Genomic DNA, 17,921 nt, shown 5'->3' with positions numbered 1-17,921 from the left:
AGACAGACCTGTTCCTGTTCTCAGGGAGTGTAGGGTGCAGGGGCACAGGGGTCACCCTGGAACTGTTAAACCCAGAGTGAGGAACATCACGGTGTGGAGTGAGTGCTGAGAGCACAGAAGAGCCCCGGCCCCGGGCTGGGGTGTGTGAGGGAGGGCATGTCAGGGAGGGCTTCCTGGAGGAGGTATCCTCTAAATGAACCTGAAGGGCAAGGATGATCATTGGTAAACAGGCAGAGGAACAGTACAAGTCAAAGCCAAGAGGCTAGGCTGTTCTGTGAGGTTGCTAGGAAGTGACAGCTGAGGCTAGAGAATCTGGCAGGCCCTGGTTTGAGAAGGCTTTTGAAGGGAGGTAGAAGGCACGGAAGGAGGTAAGACGCCAAGTGTGCAGCACCCCTCCCTGTGCCTGGCTTTTCACAGTGGGGCTAAGGCTCTCCCCATTAAACCGGAGCCCATGGATGGTCGTGGAGAGAGGCAGAGATTGTCTGCCCTCAGGGCTGAGCTCCGGTTCTCACCTACCCGCTAAGAGGCCCCCACGGCCGCCCTCCCAACTCCAGCCACCCCATCTCACAGCCCAATCCTAGTCCATCAGCACACAAAGGCCTGGGACATCATGTCCAACTTCACATCTATTTTACAGATGAGAAAACTGAGTCCCCAAGCAGAAAGGAGGGCAAGGATGACAGCCAAGCCGCCTTCATTCAGCAAAACTGTAGGGTACACCTGCTGAGGAGTGCCAGGTCAGGGGGGACACTCTGGGCCCATCAAGTGAAGGGGAATCCTCAGGGTCTACAGAGATGAGGGCCATGGGCAAAAGGAGCACCACAGGATGTGAGTGAGCGGCCACTGCCTCCAGCTGTGGCATGGAGAAGTCCTCCCACCAGACGGGACCCTTGGACTGGGTCACGGAAGATCCTTAAGAGTGTGTGAGCGGAAGATAGAAAGGGCAGCCCTGACAGAGAATCCTGTGTGGACAAAGCCCTGGAGGCTGGAAGGAGTATGGGGTCTGCTTCCCAAGCTCCTCCCACCTTGCCACGGGGCGTTCTCTATCTTTTCCAAAACATTAGTGACCACATCCGACCTCCTCCCCCTCTCGAAGATCAGGGCCCAAGGACCAAATCCCAGGCTTTTTCAGGTGTACCCCACCTCCTCTCAGGACTGGGAGAGGAGCCAGGAGGGACTGTAGCCTTGGGCCCGTAGCCCATCTCCTCTTTAGTCACCTCTATCCAGCAGCCCAGGGAGGGAGTGCTGGTCACCTGAGGTGGTCACGCCCACTCACTGTGGCCACCAGCCTGCAAGAGTGACCCCACAAGCCAGCTTGAGTCTTGACCTGGAAGGGGAGGTGAGGGGGGAAGGGAGCAGAGAAGAAGGAACTTTCCCCATTGTCCATCATACGCAGCAGGTGCTAACTAAAGATCCAGATTGGGCTCGGGTTTAGGTTATAATCAATAATGAAGCAGTAACAGCCATCACACATCTGGCCCACTGGGCTGGGGGATTTAAATCCAGCCCTTTTAACAAGCTTGCTAGGTGGGCGATACCACGTCCATTTCACAGATGAAGAAACAGAAGCGCAGAGAGCTCACGTGATTTCCTCAAGAGTCGTAGCAATAGCAGTGGTGAGGCCACAGATCCACCGTAAATCTATTCTTTAAAGCACTGGCTCTTCTTGCTCCATCAACAGAAGTTCACAGACACCTCTGCCCTGCCAGGCCCTCTGAGTGGAGCCCCAGGGAAATCTAGGGCCCTGAACTTGATTGTGTCAGAATAGCATCTCATGACCAAATCACAGCGACCAGGCCTGCAGGAGACCTGGGTCAAAAACACACCTAGTGACCATTAATCATCCAGCATTTACTGTGAAAACCACTTTCCACTCCTGGTCACCTTAAACACTTACAGGGTTTGACACGGTATTGTCCCCACGTTCCATACGAGGCTCAGAGATTCTCGTGACTTGCCCAAGACCACATCATTGGTATATGGTGGGACCAGGGTTTGGCCCTAGCTGATTGTTGGAGCCTGAGCTCCGTGCTACTCTCCTCCTATGCTCCCTGATTTAGGGGATGAAATACCTTCGACTATGACCACACACACCTGTTTGTCCCAGGGGGCCCAAATTTCAGCCTAGGGGTGTATGGGTGGCTGGGGAACACAGGGTCAGAGTGCTAAACAGCTAGGATTATGAGGGCACAGCCCCTGGCAGTGCCCCAGTGGAAAGCTGGTGCTCACCAGAGTCCAAGTGAACAGGACTTTGGAGGCTCAGCCAAGTCCCCCATTCTGGGGCTCTGCTCGAGGGTTCATCTCGAAATATGGCAAAACCTGATCTACCTGATCCACTTACTTAACATAGAGAGGGACTGAAGTGTTAGTAGCAGAAGACTTGGAGGAGGTAGGCCTTGCTTGGGTGTTGAAGGATGAGGAGGAACTTTCCCGCGGCAAGAATGCCCGTTTTTCAGTTTCACTCTTGTGGGACAGCTCATTTCCAGGTCGGGGCCTATTTCACCATAGCCAAATTAGAACTGATTTCCAGAATTACTGGAGTTGGCCAGGACCTCAGAGTACACCTGGAACTATCCCTCCTGGTTTTAGAGATGAGACAACTGAGACCCTGGCGGAGATTTGACTTACCCAAAGCTGTACAGTAGGTCAGTGCCAGAGCCTGGCCTTCCTAAACTCTTCCGCACCACAGGTGGCCTAACCCCAGGGGATGGGGAGAGCAAGTCTATTTCCTGACCTTAGCTTACCCAGCTATGAAACGGAGATGATTCAGGGCACACCTCTATACCAAAGTGTGGGAAAGAACTATACTTTTATGGAGCATTCACTCCGTGCTAAGCATTTCAGAAACATGACAGGTTGATTGATTCTCACTTGACAGAGAAAATCAGACGCCCAGAGTGCTCTCATTGGGTGGGAAGCTGATAATTCCGCGGGAGGGGGAGGCACTAACCAGTTTGCAAACATCCTTCTTTCTCACAGCTCCGCCTCCCAGACGCCGGGGCAGAGCGTGCCTGGCGGAGTACCCAGCTACCCAGCGCTCCAGCCCCCAGAGGGCTGAAGGGAGAGGGGGCACTTCACACAGACCTCACTAACCTTGCCTCTCTTCTTCCCTCCGGCAGAACCAGAGGGGTCGGGGGCAGGCCCTGCCAGCACAGGCACCCCCAGCCTCCTGCGGGGCAAGAGGGGAGGACTCAGAGCCAACTACCGGATCGTGGCCCCCAGGAGCCGCAACGAGAGAGGCTGAGGGCGGGGGCGGCCCTAGGGGCAGACCAGGCCAGGCTTCCCTTCCCAGCCTGGACTTGGCCAACTGCCTCCAGGGACCGCCCAGCCATATTTATTCATGTCCTCAGGGTCCCTTCTGCCACCTAGGCCTTTGGGATGGGCAAGTCTTGGTCCCAACTCCCCAGCTCCCTGTGCAAGCCTAATATGAAGCTGAGAAGGGACAGGGGCCTGAGAGGGAGGGGCAGCCCAGACAAGAGGTGAGGCCTCACTCAGGGCCCTGGGCCTCTGTCCCCCTCCGGGAAGTAGGACAGGAAGAGGTGGCTGGTTCAAGGCTTCTGTCTTCTCATCAGCTGCCCAGGCATCTGGGCCTGGAGGGGCTGAAGGGAGCTGGGAGCTGGAGTTCTCCTGGGCCCTTGACACATGCAGGGCTTGTCACCCCCTCCTCCCCAGCCAAACTTCGGGGAGCCCACCGCACCCCTCCTCTCCTTGATTTCTGGTGCTGGGTCCCCACCCTGAGCTCAGCTGGCAGGACACTGGGGATTCCTTGTATAGGCCCTGCCCCATGAGCCCCCAGCCCCTCCCATGTCCCAGGTGGGGGTTGAGGTATGGAGAGGGAGGGGCCCCCTGGAGGTAGAGGTGTCCAGCCAATAAAGGCCCCCAATCTGATGTCCCACTGGCCTGGTTTCAGTGTGTGCTTAGACAGGGAGCAGCTGGGCTGGGCCGGGAGCCCCTTTCCTCTTCTCAGTGGCCATTCCTGCCCACATGCAATGTGGGGGGCTGAGCAGGCAGGGGGGCCGGTGCGTCTCCACACCTCAAGGAGCTGTTCTCCTGTGATGGGTCCTTCCTTCACTGCTTGTTCATTCATTCATCCCCCCTGCTGCCAACACAGAAGAGTCCGACACAACAGCTGCATCCACAGAGGTCCAGCTTGAAAAATGAAATGGTTTTTATTCTAAACAGTACTGGGGTGGGGAGCCGAAGGGGCCTCTCCCAAACCACACTGCAACTCTTGGCAGACAGGACTGGGCTCAGGCTACCCACCAACGGGCCAAGCCTCTTGTCACCCAAGGGCCTACATGGGCTAGGGAGGACCAGGACCCTCAGGGTGAGCGGGCCTGCCCCTCCCCTGAGTCACCAAGGCCTCAGTGCCCACCTCCCCGCCAACCAGCAGCGACACAGCACCCTCCACTCGGCCTGTGGCTGCCAGTGCCACCACTGCCTGTTCTGTGGGGAAGCCCATGCGCTCCAGCTGCTGCAGCCTGTGGGATGGGGGGGTGGGGAGGGGGCCAGGGAGGGGACGTCAGGGCCACCTCCAGCCCCTGCACCAGGGGACCCCCCCACCCCCACCTACCCCCCCGCCTTACCGCAGAGAGGAGACGGACGACTTGGGCAGCCGGAGTGGGCTCTCGGGACACGGCCCCTCGAGGAGTGAGGCTTCGATCCCCTCCTGCAGCAGCTGCTCATCCAGGGCTGCCCACAGTGGGGTCCCTGGGGGGAAGCTGGGCCCGGCCCAGGCCAGGCCCACCTCTGAGGAGCCCTCCCAGGCTGGCTGCACAGGCCCCAGGCCTGGCGGGAGCAGGGCTGAGCCTTCACTGAGGGCCCAGAGGCTAGGGGAGGCCATATAAGGAGGTCCGGGGGTGGGAGGCCTGGAGGGGCAGAAGCAGAAGAGGGCCTGACTGCCAGCCCCTGCCACAGCTGCCACGACGGGGGCCCGTGTCTTCAGCACCATGCTCACCTCGCTCCGGCAGGATGGGTGAGCGGCAGCTCGGCCGGGATGCCTGGGGTAGGAAGGAGTCGGAGCGGCCAGCCCCCGGCCAGTGCCCTGCACAAGACGCCCTCCTGCAGTGCTTGCAGCCGCTGCTCTGAGAGCTCCAGCCACCGGAAAGCCCCTGCTGCATCTGTCTGCCCAGGGCAGGGCGGCTAGTCAAGGAGAACCCAAGCCAGCCAGGGTGGGGGGCTGCAGGGGAGCCCACACTGCATGCCAGGGCCCGGGCTGTGTGTGCCAGCCATTCCTCGGTCTCTCCTCACTGCAGCCTGGCAAGGGATATCTCCTCAATGTCTCCTCACCCTAATCAGCGCTTGGGGAAAAGCGGAGGCCCTCAGGAAAGGAACCTGCCAGAAGCTACTCAGCCAGTAAGAGGTGGAGCCAGGTGTGTCTCCCCCGTCCCCTGCCCCCACCGCCTGCTCTGTTCCCAGAGCCCCATGAGACTGCTCAGGTCTGACTCAAGGCCCACCCTTGGGCCCACTGATACTTCCCCGTAGCCCTCAGCCACGGCAACATACTCCCCATGCCAGGATTCTGCCAGGCCGGGCAGCTGGTGTCCCCAGGCCTAAAAAAACCCCAGGGGGAGGTCGGCCTGTGCCCACTCTTCTCTTCAAAAGCACCGTTTCCCCCAAGAGGCATCAAGCATCTTTGGAGCAAAAGTCTGTATTTAATGCACCACCAGGCATAGGTGTTCCCCATTTCAGCACTGACCCCCAGGCTCACTCCCACCCTGGCCTCACACTTCCTGCCCGGCCGCCTCTCTTTTTCACTTCTCTTCCCCGAACCCTTCATCCCGCACATCACATCATCACATCATAGCTCAGACGCCTCCCTCACTGGGGAGAGCCAGGTTGGGTGCCTGCTTGGGTCACCTCGGCCCTCCTGGGCCCCCCTTTAAATGGTAGTTGGCAGTTGGCACCTCCCCCTGGCCATTGGCCCTGAGGCTGTCCCCCGCCCCCGCCCCGGAGCCTGGCTAGAGAACCCGGGGATGCTCCCAGAATGTGTCCAGGCACACTGTCCGGCATTGTTGGGCCTGACCCTCTTGTGCCATTTCCCTCCCAGGCATCCTGGAGGGTGGGAGGGCCCAGCCACAGAACCCACATGTCCACACGGGCCCTGAGCCCCGGCAAAGGATACAGGCCAGGCCGGCAAGAAGGCCACAGAAGAGCTGCAGGAAGGGCGGCTCGTTGCTGAGCAGTGGTGTCAAGGCCAGCAGCAGCCACGGCAGGAGCCACGATGGCAGGACCCCCTGGGGCTGGCGAGGGTGGTGACCCTGCCCTGCCAGCATGGCCAGGTGGACGGGCATGTAGCCGCAGCCGCCAGCTGCACTGGACACCCCAAGGCCCGCCAGCAGCACCCCCATGAGCCCCGCAGCCAGGGCGAGCAGGGCAGAGGCATGCAGGAACCGCAGAGTTCCCAGGTGGCACTCCTGCCACCAGCCCAGAGTGGGCAGGAGCAGCAGGCTCAGAAGCAGGCCAGGTAGGGCCGTGTGGCCCAAGGCATGGGTCAGCAGCCGGTGTGCTGGGAGAGAGAAGGAGCTTACGTGCGGGTCATCGGCCCTAACCCCCAGTGCTGGCCCAGGGTGGTGATCACACCGCTGCAGGACACTAAGCCAGCCTCCTCACCCCGGGAGCCACTGTCTGCCCACTGCCGGCACTTCAGTCACTCATGAAGGGGAGCGAGGGCTTCCACACGCTGTGGCTGCTCCCCTTCTGTGTTAACCAGAGTAGGTCGGGCCCACCACTCAGTCTTCTCAAGAGCAACCCAACTGTGGGCAAGTCACTTAATGTCTGCTAGGAAACGACCACGCAGCTGGGGTCACTCCTTAAACTCCCAGGACTACCTCAACATTCTCATACTAAGCTGAAAGCCTGAGTTCTTATTTTAAGGGAAAGCCACCAAGAAGGGAAGCTGTCTGAAAAGCTTACACGCTCCCACCCCTCACTGGCCCCTCTGCCTGGGTGCTCCGCCCTCCCTTCCAGGCTCCAGATGAGCTGGGCATGCTCCTGTCCAAGGCCAAGCTTCCCCCAGGCCCTGGATCCTATCTCTGCTTGACCGGTGCAGGACCCATAGTGCTCCTGCGAACTGGTCTCATGCCCTAGAGCAAGTCTCCTGCCTCCTCAAAGGCCCAAGGAGCCAACCCTCACCCTGCCAAGGGTCCAGCAGCAGCTCAGGGGCCAGGGCAAGGCTGGGCCCAGCCCCCACCAGCCACAGGCTGCCCAGCAGCAGCATCAGGACAGAGGAGGCAAGAGGCAGCGCCGGGGACGGTAGGCTGAGGGGACCTTGGGCACGCATAACGTGGCTGACGGTGTCAAGGGTGGTCTTGAGGCCGTGTGCTAGGGGTGAAGGAAAATAACAGTTATTACTGCAATTTTTATCCAACTCCTTTCAACTACCCTCCTGATGGCCCCATTTTACAGTAGAAACTCAAGCTGGAGAGGCAGGCCCAGCAACTCGACCATAGAGGAGTTCAGATCCTAACCATGTGCTTAGCCATCTTGCCATCTTGCCATCCCCGCTGCCTGTGCGTGTGAGGATGGGGAGAGGCCAAGCCAAAAAGGGCTCTGAAGAAAAGCCTGGGGTGGGAGGCGCAAGGCCAGCGAAGATGAACTAGGGCTCCAGACTCCCAGAAGGAGAGGTATAACACCCCAGGCAAACTCAGGGCCATCTCCAGCTTTCCTCTGCCTCTCTCTTCCCTTGGGCTGGAGACCAGCCACCTTCCTGTCTTCTCCCGGCCTTAGAACTGTAGGTGGGCTCCGCTGCCCCTGATGGAAGGGGTGAGGCCAGCCAACGGGCAGGCAAATTAGGAAGGGAGTGAAGCAGAAGGGCTGGAAGGGGACAGGAATCCCACACTCTGAAGGCATACAAAGTGACACTGGACAGTCATTCCCTTCCTCTAGCTCTGAACACAACCCCTCTGGCCCTAGCCCCCCCTTTCGCAGGAAGGTTCCAGTATTCCCTCTACTTCTTCCTGCTGTGCATCCCTGGACAAGTTTTCCACCCTCTGAGCCTCTCCTTCCTCATCTATAAAATGGGGATTGAGAAAATCCTCTCCCCATAGGATGAGAAAAAGGAATGGACTACGGCAGGGCCCAGCCCACAGCTCCTGTTCAATAAACTGTAGCCATCCCACTAACTGTGGGAGGCAGAGGAGCCACCAGATAGCCCTACCAGGGGACGCCTCAACACGGAAGCAGCTGCTCCAGGCTAGCTGGGTCAAGATCTGGCCCACAGGGCACAGGACTTGCTGAAACCCCCTCAGCCGTGGCCAGGCCTGTGTCAAGACTCCAGGGACCAGATTTCATGATGCAAGAGGCAGGCTCTCAGAGAGACAAGACTTTTCATCTGCTCCCTTGCCATGGGCAACCTCAGCATCAAAACCCACCTGTCAGTTTCCCGCTGGAAAAATGTAGAAAACTCCTCGGCCTGCAATGTCCCTCTGTCCATCTATCCAATAGGCAAGCTCCTACTAACCCCCTTGAAGCCCAGTTCAAATGCCCCATCTCCTGCTTTGTGGATATTATCCTATCTAGTAAGCACAGCCTGTCTTTCTTCCCGGGCAGGTAGTCTAGGCAGATGGCAGGTGGGAGCGCCCTCCTCTTACTCATCCCAAAATTCTCTGTATGTGTTCACTGAAAGAGAGACTCTAGCTTGGCTCCAGGTCCCGCTGAAAGATTTGGGTGAGCCCTGCCCTTCCTTGGGCCTGGGCACCTGCCTGGGGAGACTAGATTGTGTCCAGGAAGGCAGACAGGTGCCAGCCATGCCCAAAGCCAAGACACCCACTGAAAGCCTCCTCTTGCACCCTCAAAACCGCCCGCCCACAGGCACTTTCCAAAGCTGAAGGACTTGCCCATGGACAAACAGAATTGGAATTGGAACCCTCTGGGCCTCAGTCTCTTCAACAATAAAATGGGGCTGTGCACCATCAGGCCCGCCTACCTTACTGGGAAGCTCAGAGAACAGAATGAGAAAACAAGGATGGGGTAGATTCTTCCGAGAGAGAGAGAGAGAGAGAGAGAGAGAGAGAGAGAGAGAGGGGATCCACGGTACGGGTCGAACTCAGCTTTATGACTTTAAGAAAAGTACCCCAATTCCTTGGGCCTCAGTTTCTCCTTCTGTAAAAACAAGGGTATTGGATGGAGAATTAAGATTAAAGGGCTTTCTCAACCTTGACCGTTAATGGGGGGGGAGGGGCTCTCGGGATCCGGAGCTACGTTAGGGGCCTCCCATCTACTCCACCCGCCTCGGCCCCCTCCCCCTCCGGCCCAGGCCACGTGTCCGGGGTACTCACTGCAGAGCGTGCCCCCCGCCCCCGTGTGGGGCCCCTGGCTGGGAGTCGGGACTCCAGCTTCCCGGCGAGGCCCGAAAGCCCAGACCCCCATTCTGCCTGCACTCCGGCGCGTGACCCCGGCCGAGCCGGCGCGCCACCCCACCCATCCCCCCTTCCTCGCCGCCCGCCGCCCGCCGCCCGCCGATTAGTCAGCAGTTGTTCTAGGCCCGGGTCCCTTCCCCCAGCCCTCCCGCCGGCCTCCGTGTCCCTTCAAGGCAGACTCTTCAGAGACGGTCCCTAGAGCCAGCGGACGAAACCATTCCGAAGAGCTTAGCTTTGTACGGAGAATCTCCCCGGCTTGAAATCAATACCCGCTCACCCGCCGCTCCGGACCCTTTGGTGCTATTTTGGCCCGCACGTCATGTCCCGTGCTCGTTAGAGAGCACTAGGACAAGAGCTGCGGGCGGGAAGGACGAGAAAGCTGTGGTTCATCCCTCCTTCCCTCACCCCCGTGGCCTGCCCCGGTGGTAGCGCCCGAGGTTGCGGGTTTCGCGCCTGCGCAGTGCGGCGCCTAGAGGGAAAGCGAGAGGGAGACGGACGTTGAGAGAACGAGAAGGAAGGAGAGAAAATGGCGTCCACGGGTGAGTATGGTGGAACCGCTGTCGCGCCGGCGATAGCCGGGACACCCAAATCAGGGGCCGCTCGTCTCTAGGGGTGGCCGGGACGACTGAATGGAGCTGCCGAGAAGGGTGTGAGGTACCCGCCGCGGCCCGACGAGCTCGAGGGCCCGCGTTCTTCTCCCCTCCCCCCACCGGGAAGGCCGGTTCTGGAACCTTCCGGCGCCCCCGGCGCGCGAGATGCATGCGGCGGCGGGGGCGCGCGGAGCCTGCCGTGGTCTCCATTGTGTGGCGGCCGTGCGGCCCCGCGCACCCGGGCACCCGCCACGTGGGCGGGGCCTGCGGCCTCTCGGGCCCCGCGTGGGGGTTGGGGGAGGGCTCGGCAAGGCCTAGAGCCCGACACCCCTAAACCGGAGGTGGGGGGGGTCGATGGCTGCTGGAGAAGCCGCAGCAACGCCGCTTCTCCTACCCCCCCCCCCATTTCCAGGGAGGCGGCTCACGCCGGAGGGCTACTGTTTGGTGGAGAAACCGGGGAGAAAAGCAAATAAACAAAAAAGGAATCGTGGGTTTGTGAGCCCAGGGGTGCCGACCTATGAGCGGGCGCCCCGTAATGGGCCTGGTCGGCTGGGGCGTCCGGTGCAGCCGAGCTGCCCTCTCGGCGGGTTCCAGCCCAAAACCGAACTTCTGCCTGATTGGGTCTTGGGCGGAATGTGCTTCCCCAATCGGCGCCCCCCCCCCCCGGCTTCTTCGTTACTACTCTTAATAATCCCACCTCCTTTCTTCCCCAAAAAACAATTAAGTGCTTCCCAGGGCCATTTTTCAGCAAACGCCGAGGGAGATCCGTTTTATAATAAGACCAGCCCGGATAGCGAGGCCCAAATACCTACCGCGAGAAAATTCTGGCCTCTTTGACCTAGGAGAAACAAAAGGCCCAAGTCGGCATTTGAATTATGTTTAAGCAATCGTCTCGCAAGTTTATTCTCCTAGGTTAAGCCAGCAGCCTTGTTTATTTCGTGGACTGATAATAGAGACAGAAAGGAGATGCATGCTGTACTTTGAAAGAAGGCCCGGGATGGGAGCTCAAATGTGATAATTTAGCGTGGTCTCGTTTACGCGAGTTGTTTAACCTTGTAGCGTAGACAGCACTTGTAGTTCGCAGCCTGTTTGTGCGCTAACCTGCGGTTATTGGTAGGGTGGGGTGCTTTTTTTTTTTTTTTTGGCCTCTGGGGGTATTCTTAGGCAACCTACCAGGACTTAGAAGCATTGGGAGAAGTCGAGGGAAGACAGAAAAGCTCTGGGTCCTTCAGAGATTTGATTTGAAACGGGTCGAGAATCCAGCAACTTAAAGAATTTAAGGTTCCGGGGCGCCTGGGTGGCTCAGTGGGTTAAAGCCTCTGCCTTCGGCTCAGGTCATGGTCCCAGGGTCCTGGGATCGAGCCCTGCATCGGGCTCTCTGCTCAGCAGGGAGCCTGCTTCCTCCTCTCTCTCTGCCTGCCTCTCTGTGATCTCCATCTGTCAAATAAGTAAATAAAATCTTTAAAAAAAAAAAAAAAAAAGAATTTAAGGTTCCCCAAGCTGTGTGATCAGTGAAACAGGCAGGTAAATGCTGGCTGTTAGTGCTAGGGTTCAGAATGCCCCTAGAAGAGAGGACTCTGAAATACCACAATCCAAGACACATCCTGGTGGGAAGTGTTTTCTACAGAGCCTTTCCACCTTCCTCTTCCTTGCAGTGTTTAAGTTTTTGTAAGGGGGAATGTTACTCTCCTTTCCTGTTGAAGTGTGGGGAGTCAGAATGTGTACAGTGAAATTTTTGTGTGGCTGGACATGCCAGTTTCTTGGTTTACTTCGCTCAAATCGTTTATTGGAAACCTCCATATATTATAGTAGAATTACAGTTGTGTTTTACATAGACACACAGTAGTATGCCAGCTGGAGGCTTATACTTATCTGGACTTTGGTTTCCTTTCCTTCAAAATGAAGGGCACGAGCCTAGATCTTTTAAGAGCTTTTTGAGCCCTTAACCTCTTGACCTTACAGCAAAGCTTTTGGTTTCCACAAATTGCCCCATACTGACTTTAACTCCCTAGGTAGCTTGAAGCTCTAAATCTCTACTGTTTTTAAAGCATCTAAAAGCCACTATTGGGGCACCTGGGTGGCTCAGTGGATTAAAGCCTCTGCCTTCGGCTCAGGTCATGATCCCAGGGTCCTGGGATCGAGCCCCGCATCGGGCTCTCTGCTCAGCAGGGAGCCTGCTTCCCTTCCTCTCTCTCTGCCTGCCTCTCGGCCTACTTGTGATCTCTGCCTGTCAAATAAATAAATAAAATCTTTAAAAATAAAAAATAAAGCCACTATTTTAGGTCAAGATAGATGGTTTTTCTTCTCATGTATATTACGTATGGGAGAGTAGAGTATTTGTCCAGTCTAACAAAGAATTACAATGCAAACTCCCAAGTCACCACCAAGAAGAGAATGTTGCCAGCATTTTAGAGGCCCCCTGGATTACAGCCCTTGCTTTTCCATCTGTCCTGTATTTTTAGTGAAGTCTTTAGCTGCACAGTTAGGGGTTAAAAACAAAGCATGACTGCTAAAAAATCTGACCATTGTGTAATGACCATTTTTGACTCCATACATTTGTGAGTTGTAGGTAGATAACATAGGTAGATAAACGTAAGTTTTCAGGAAACAAGTTTGCTCCCTCCTTTAGCCCACCATGGGACTAAATGGGTTGCTTTCTCACTGATATGAGATCATTCGTTGTTCCATATCAGCTTTGCCAGTTTTCTGTTTTACATAACTGTTCTCGTGTAAAAGTCCTCTTGCAAAGTTGAACTTCCATGTCAGCAATTTAGAATCATTTCTCACATGAGACACCTCAGCAAAACGTAGGTTGAAATATTTTATTTTTGATGCATCATTTGTTTTGTAAATGCCACATGGAAGAAGTGATTTGCATTTATTTTTTATGTGGTGCATCGAAAGCATGAGTTGTAGTGCTACTGAAAATGCCTTATGGTTTAACCTTAAAATGCCATAAGATTGTCTTGAATCAATGTGTTCATTACACAAAACCTTTAGGCAGTTGATTTGATGTTGATGAATCAGGGTTCTGAGTTAAGGATGTACAGAGGAAGTAAAGTAGTTAAGGTAAAGAGGTAGAAAGGTGATCCTACTTTGAAAGATGGATTCACCACAATGCTCTCAGGTCAGGTGGACTGTGAGGCAGGCTTTTGATAGTGTGGGGGTAGGAACTTCGTGAAGAGCTGAGACGTCCATTGTTGCTTTCAAATGAGGAGCTACTTCTGATTGGAAAAGAAAGGACCCTTTTGTTCAGTACTAATAGCAGTACTCTTTTCTAGCGTAGAATAAGATATGTATTTCTTGTGGAGAGCAAAGCATTGGACAGAACTTTTAAAAATACTTGTTTAAAGGGGCGCCTGGGTGGCTCAGTGGGTTAAAGCCTCTGCCTTCGGCTCAGGTCATGATCCCAGAGTCCTGGGATAGAGCCCCCGCATTGGGCTCTCTGCTCGGCAGGGAGCCCGCTTCCTCCTCTCTCTCTGCCTGCCTCTCTGCCTACTTCTGATCTCTGTCTGTCAAATAAATAAAAATCTTTTTAAAAAAATACTTAATTAAAATACATATTTAGTTCGGAAGTGCTGTGAAAACTTCTTAATCGTTTTATTTTCTGTTTGTTTTCAGTACTTTTATAGAGCCCTCAGTGGACCAGTTTTTTGTCCCTTTTTGTGTGTTTATACATTTCATATGAAAAGAGAAAGGAAAGATTATGTAGAGAGAAGCGAAGAAAAGTAAAGTTGTGGGCTTTTTTTTTTCTTGAGTTGAAATCATTGTGAGTTTTTAAAAGTTGATGTTACCTAAAACCATATTACTCCCAAAAAGATGACATGCTTTCTTCTTTGCCAGTTATCAGGATTCTGTCTTAACTCTGCTGTGATTTTTATTGTGTCCAGCTTTTGACTTACTGTAGAAATTTAGCCCTGATACAGTCAGGAAAGCCTTTGAAATACTGAATTGAGATGGTGTCTTTTGCCCCTCCATGTCACAGCTCTGCTGTGGAATTATGGTTAGTGAGGAAGTGATAGAAAAACTAGGTTTTGGGGAGATGCAGCTGCTATTGTAACCAGTCTGATGTTAAACACTGTAATATTGTGGCATGCCTCGTTTTTATACGAAGGTAAAACTTGGGTTCGTGTTGGTTCATCTTGTTTTCTGTTAGTCTCAGGATGATGATCATGTATTTGAAATGACAGCCTGCAGTTAAGGGAGGGGGGGTTGTGGTCATGGGAACCTTTAAAGTATCTGCCAGATCAGCTGATCTTGACCTCATTAGCTGGCACTATATTTCAAACTTTCTGAGTTTAACTGGCTTAGACTCATATTTTGGTTTGGTGTTAAGGGAGAAGAGATACTCATTTGGATCTGTGTTGGCCTGTACTTCCTCTCTATGAACAGTTTAAAGAATTTATCTTCCTCCACCTGAATTCCTCCTCCCCCTATTTTTTCCTTCTCCTTGTCTCTGCTGACTTCACATTATTTTCTCTTCTCGTTTTCTCTAGATTACAGTACATACAGCCAAGCTGCAGCCCAGCAGGGGTAAGTCAGTCTTTTATAACAGTACTTTGGGTGTGATTGATTATAATGTTTTTAGAGTACCAAGGCTCCTGGAGTTGTAGAGGACTTTTTAATGGAATCTGAATGCTCTGTATTCAGTTCTTGCGTTTAATTTCTTTTACAGCTACAGTGCATACACCGCCCAACCCACTCAAGGATATGCACAGACCACCCAGGTAATCTTTAAGTTATTTGGATGTGGTTATATCCCAAAACAAAGTATTTCTGTCATCCATTAAAACAACAGCTAGTACAGCTCTTTTTTAAAAATCAGGTACTAGGAAAATGTGATGTGCTTATTATCATTAAAGTTCTCAGGTGTTTTATAATTCCACGGTGGGAGTGCCATTATAAATGACACCATCCCCAAACTGGGAGTTGCTAGCTCTCCGCACCTTTCTAGTATCATTTCTCAAGTTCAGTGCCCTGCTCAGTAGTTAGTTGGTCCTTTTACATATTGTATTATGTTTAAATTAATTTAATTTAGTTTTATAGTAGTTCTGCAGAAGAAGATGTTATTAGGACATTTTGCAAATGAAAAAATTGCAGCACAAAGAGAGGTCATTTGCCAGTGGCCACATAGTAAATGACAGGGTCAGCTCTATATGGCTGCCTAGCTACAGAGCTTCTGAGCCCTTTCCAGTACATGAGTTTGTGTTTAAAAGCCTAGGCCAACAGATTCTAGAAATTAGCATCCTAGTGTTCTCAAGACCACTTCGAATTCTGAAATTGTCAGTGACATAAAATGGGTACTAATAACTGCCATTGAAATATTCTAGGACAGACAGATGTGTGATGCCTCTGACAGGTCTTACATAACTGGTCATTCAAATCTAGAATGTGATCATGCTGATAGCTGGAAGAATACCTCATTCCTTGCCAGATTACTGATGTCCAAGTTCAAAAGACAGTTTTTGATATGTTAACCTTAAGGAGACTTGCAGTGTTCTGGTTCATTTTCTTTGAAGTGGTGTAAGTTTTTAAGGTTTTTAAGTTTTTATTTAGGTCAAGCTGAAAATCTGGTTTTCAAACTAACAGATTTTAATCCCATTTTCCTTTTCTTTCTCTTGATTCATTTTGTCTTCCTAACATTTGTCTCCAGTTGCTAAAAACGGTGCTACACTAAGTGCTGGCAATTACACACCTGTTCTGTTATTGCCCATCCCTTGAGAGTGTCTTGTTAATCTCCTGTATAGTTAACTGAGAGTTTACCTCATTATCTCAGGAACTTTTTTGTAGTTAAGTTTATAAAAATACAAGTGGATTAGGTAAGGGAAAGGAAGCATTCATGATACTGTGATCACTTGTCTTTTTTTACAATGTTTACTAGAAAGCAGTAGCTCTGGCTTTGATTCTTCCAATTTAGAGACTTAGTTCTTAGTTCTAAGTCGTTCTTTTTTTTTTTTTTTTTTACTAAAATACAAGGTTTATATATGAACTTGCATTCATTTTCTTTGAGCAGGCATATGGGCAGCAAAGTTATGGAACCTATGGACAGCCCACTGATGTCAGCTATACCCAGGCTCAGACCACTGCTACCTATGGGCAGACCGCCTATGCAACTTCTTATGGACAGCCTCCTGCTGGTAAGGCCTGCCTTGGAGAGACTTTTAGATCATAGCCACTGGGGTGTTTGCCAAGAATCTTGTTATGTATGCCCTCAGGTGTATATTCTTTTCCATACCATGGCATCTGAGGATCCTTTATTCTTAGATGGAGCTCCCCCCCCCCCCGCCACACCGTTCCCTTATAGTCTTCTGAAGGATTTCTGAAAGAATGTGGGTGGGATAATTTCCTTTTAACTATTTCAGTGTATCGAATAATCTTATAACAAAATGGAGAATATGTAAAAGATTGTGCTAATGGTAATACTGGGTAAGAAAGAGCCTTCTTAAAGTGAGCTGCTTAAAATCAAACTGATTTTCACATCTGTTTGCTTCATCTGATAGTGTACCCTCTACTTTTTGTTTTGTGCTTTCCACAGTAGAAGGGACCAGTACAGGTTTGACTATCCTGCTCATTCTTGCATGGGAAATGCTTTCCATCTTGTCTAACCTTGTAATGTTGACCCTTTAGGTGTTTTCATCTGTTTAACCCTCAAACTTTCTAACATCACACACAAGGTGCTAATGGGAAATTGCTTCAGGTGCCATTCACAGATCCATGTTCTTTTCTTTTTGTGATTTTGGGAGAGGTTTTGCTTTATTTTACATTATTTTGTGTCAGGCCTTAATAATAGTTGTTCACTTTCCCAAAGGTATTTTAGATGACTGTTCCCCAGCTGATTCCCCCCTATTCCCTGAAGGATAGATTGCATGAGTAGATTTATTTAGAGGAACAGACCGCCACCCTGCATGTAATGTTTGTCTCTTGGTTGGTTTCCAGTCCAGATACATTTTATTTTTTGTTTTAAATGTTAATTATTTTAATTCATAGTGTGTGTTAAAGAACAGCATTCCGGGGAGCTAAAAGATAAACTATTCTGAGAATTAGAATAAATTGTATCCTATACTAGGATTGAGTGGAGTATGTGAAAAACTTATAAGAATTTTTACGTTTAGTGCTGCTTTGTAACATTTTTAGAAACCCTACCTTCTTCCTATCCACCCATTCCTGTCTTTATTATTAGAAGGGAATATTGAATACAAAAGTCTTAAAAACATAAAAACTCTTTTTTTCAAACTATTTTCAATTCCCTAAGTTAACACGTAAACTTATCTCAGAGTCTTTAGTAGGGGAAAAATCTGTATCTGTAATTTATGTCCTTGAGTGACAGTGTCCTGGATTTGATGGGCAGTATTTCCTAATCTGTGTAACTAATGCATATCTCAAATAGGATGGGAATTATTTACACTTCTGCTGGTGTTAGCTGCAACTGAAGGAAAAGCTGGAGCTAGAACTATACAGTGTGGATTTTTAGCACAGAATTTTGAAATTGTGAGACTGAACTTTACATGTTCAAGCTATTTTAATTTTTTATAGATTATGATTGATACATAATAAGAGGTTTAGGTATACAGCCTAATGATCCCATATTTGTTTATGTTGTGAAATGATTACCACAGAAAATCTAGTTAACATCCATTGGCACACACAGTTAACAAACTTTTTTTCTTGCAGTGAGAACATCCAAGGCTATTCTCTGATCAACTTTAAAATACACAATACAGTTTATTAACTATAATCACCATGCTGTAGGTTACATCCCTGAATATTTTTATTTTGCAACCAAAAGTTTGTAGTTTTTGACCACCTTCCCTCATTTTTTTTGTAAGGTTTTATTTCTTTATTTTGACAGAGTATGCACAAGCAAGGGGAGTGGCAGGCAGAGGGAGAGGAAGAAGCAGGCTCCCTGCTGAGCAGGGAACTTGATGTGGGGCTGGATCCCAGACCCTGGGATCATGACCTGAGGCAAAGGCAG

At 51.7% G+C, this 17,921-nt stretch overlaps 3 protein-coding genes across 11 annotated transcripts in view; 2 read left to right on the top strand and 1 right to left on the bottom strand.

The window, feature by feature from the left end:
- Nucleotides 1-3,894, top strand: part of EMID1 (EMI domain containing 1) — a gene marked incomplete at its 5' end in the record, with an annotated part of 43,955 nt that extends 40,061 nt beyond the window's left edge. For all 6 annotated transcript variants that reach the window (XM_080820990.1, XM_080820991.1, XM_080820987.1 and 3 more), the window contains one exon: nt 3,120-3,894. In XM_080820990.1, the coding sequence (XP_080677116.1) occupies nt 3,120-3,244 (125 nt within the window). In that variant the 3' untranslated portion in view covers nt 3,245-3,894. The remainder of the gene's footprint in view (nt 1-3,119) is intronic.
- A 256-nt stretch (nt 3,895-4,150) lies between these two features.
- RHBDD3 (rhomboid domain containing 3) lies at nt 4,151-9,770 on the bottom strand. 3 transcript variants are annotated; one of them, XM_080822226.1, is made up of 6 exons: nt 9,637-9,770; nt 7,135-7,323; nt 6,125-6,508; nt 4,958-5,120; nt 4,587-4,868; nt 4,151-4,481 (listed from the first exon to the last, which is right to left on the bottom strand). In XM_080822226.1, exons 2-6 carry the CDS (start codon nt 7,280-7,282, stop codon nt 4,304-4,306), a joined length of 1,155 nt encoding a protein of 384 aa, XP_080678352.1. In that variant the 5' UTR covers nt 7,283-7,323; nt 9,637-9,770; the 3' UTR covers nt 4,151-4,303. The 3 variants fall into 3 exon arrangements, with proteins under 3 accessions (XP_080678352.1, XP_080678350.1, XP_080678351.1); XM_080822224.1 differs by lacking the exon at nt 9,637-9,770 and adding an exon at nt 9,279-9,479; XM_080822225.1 differs by lacking the exon at nt 9,637-9,770 and adding an exon at nt 8,373-9,425.
- A 46-nt stretch (nt 9,771-9,816) lies between these two features.
- The window catches only part of EWSR1 (EWS RNA binding protein 1), a 29,274-nt gene continuing 21,169 nt past the window's right edge, over nt 9,817-17,921 (top strand). Inside the window, exons 1-4 of one of the 2 annotated variants that reach the window (XM_080821388.1) lie at nt 9,817-9,898; nt 14,446-14,482; nt 14,625-14,676; nt 15,963-16,086. In XM_080821388.1, the coding sequence (XP_080677514.1) occupies nt 9,886-9,898; nt 14,446-14,482; nt 14,625-14,676; nt 15,963-16,086 (226 nt within the window). In that variant the 5' untranslated portion in view covers nt 9,817-9,885. The remainder of the gene's footprint in view (nt 9,899-14,445; nt 14,483-14,624; nt 14,677-15,962; nt 16,087-17,921) is intronic. The other variant, XM_080821387.1, reaches the window with a different exon arrangement.

This window comes from Martes martes (genome assembly GCF_963455335.1).
Source record: "Martes martes genome assembly, chromosome: 13".
Classification (NCBI taxonomy): Eukaryota; Metazoa; Chordata; class Mammalia; order Carnivora; family Mustelidae; genus Martes; species Martes martes.
The sequence above is the reverse complement of the archived record's forward strand: the minus strand, read 5'-3'. Positions and strand labels throughout refer to the sequence as shown.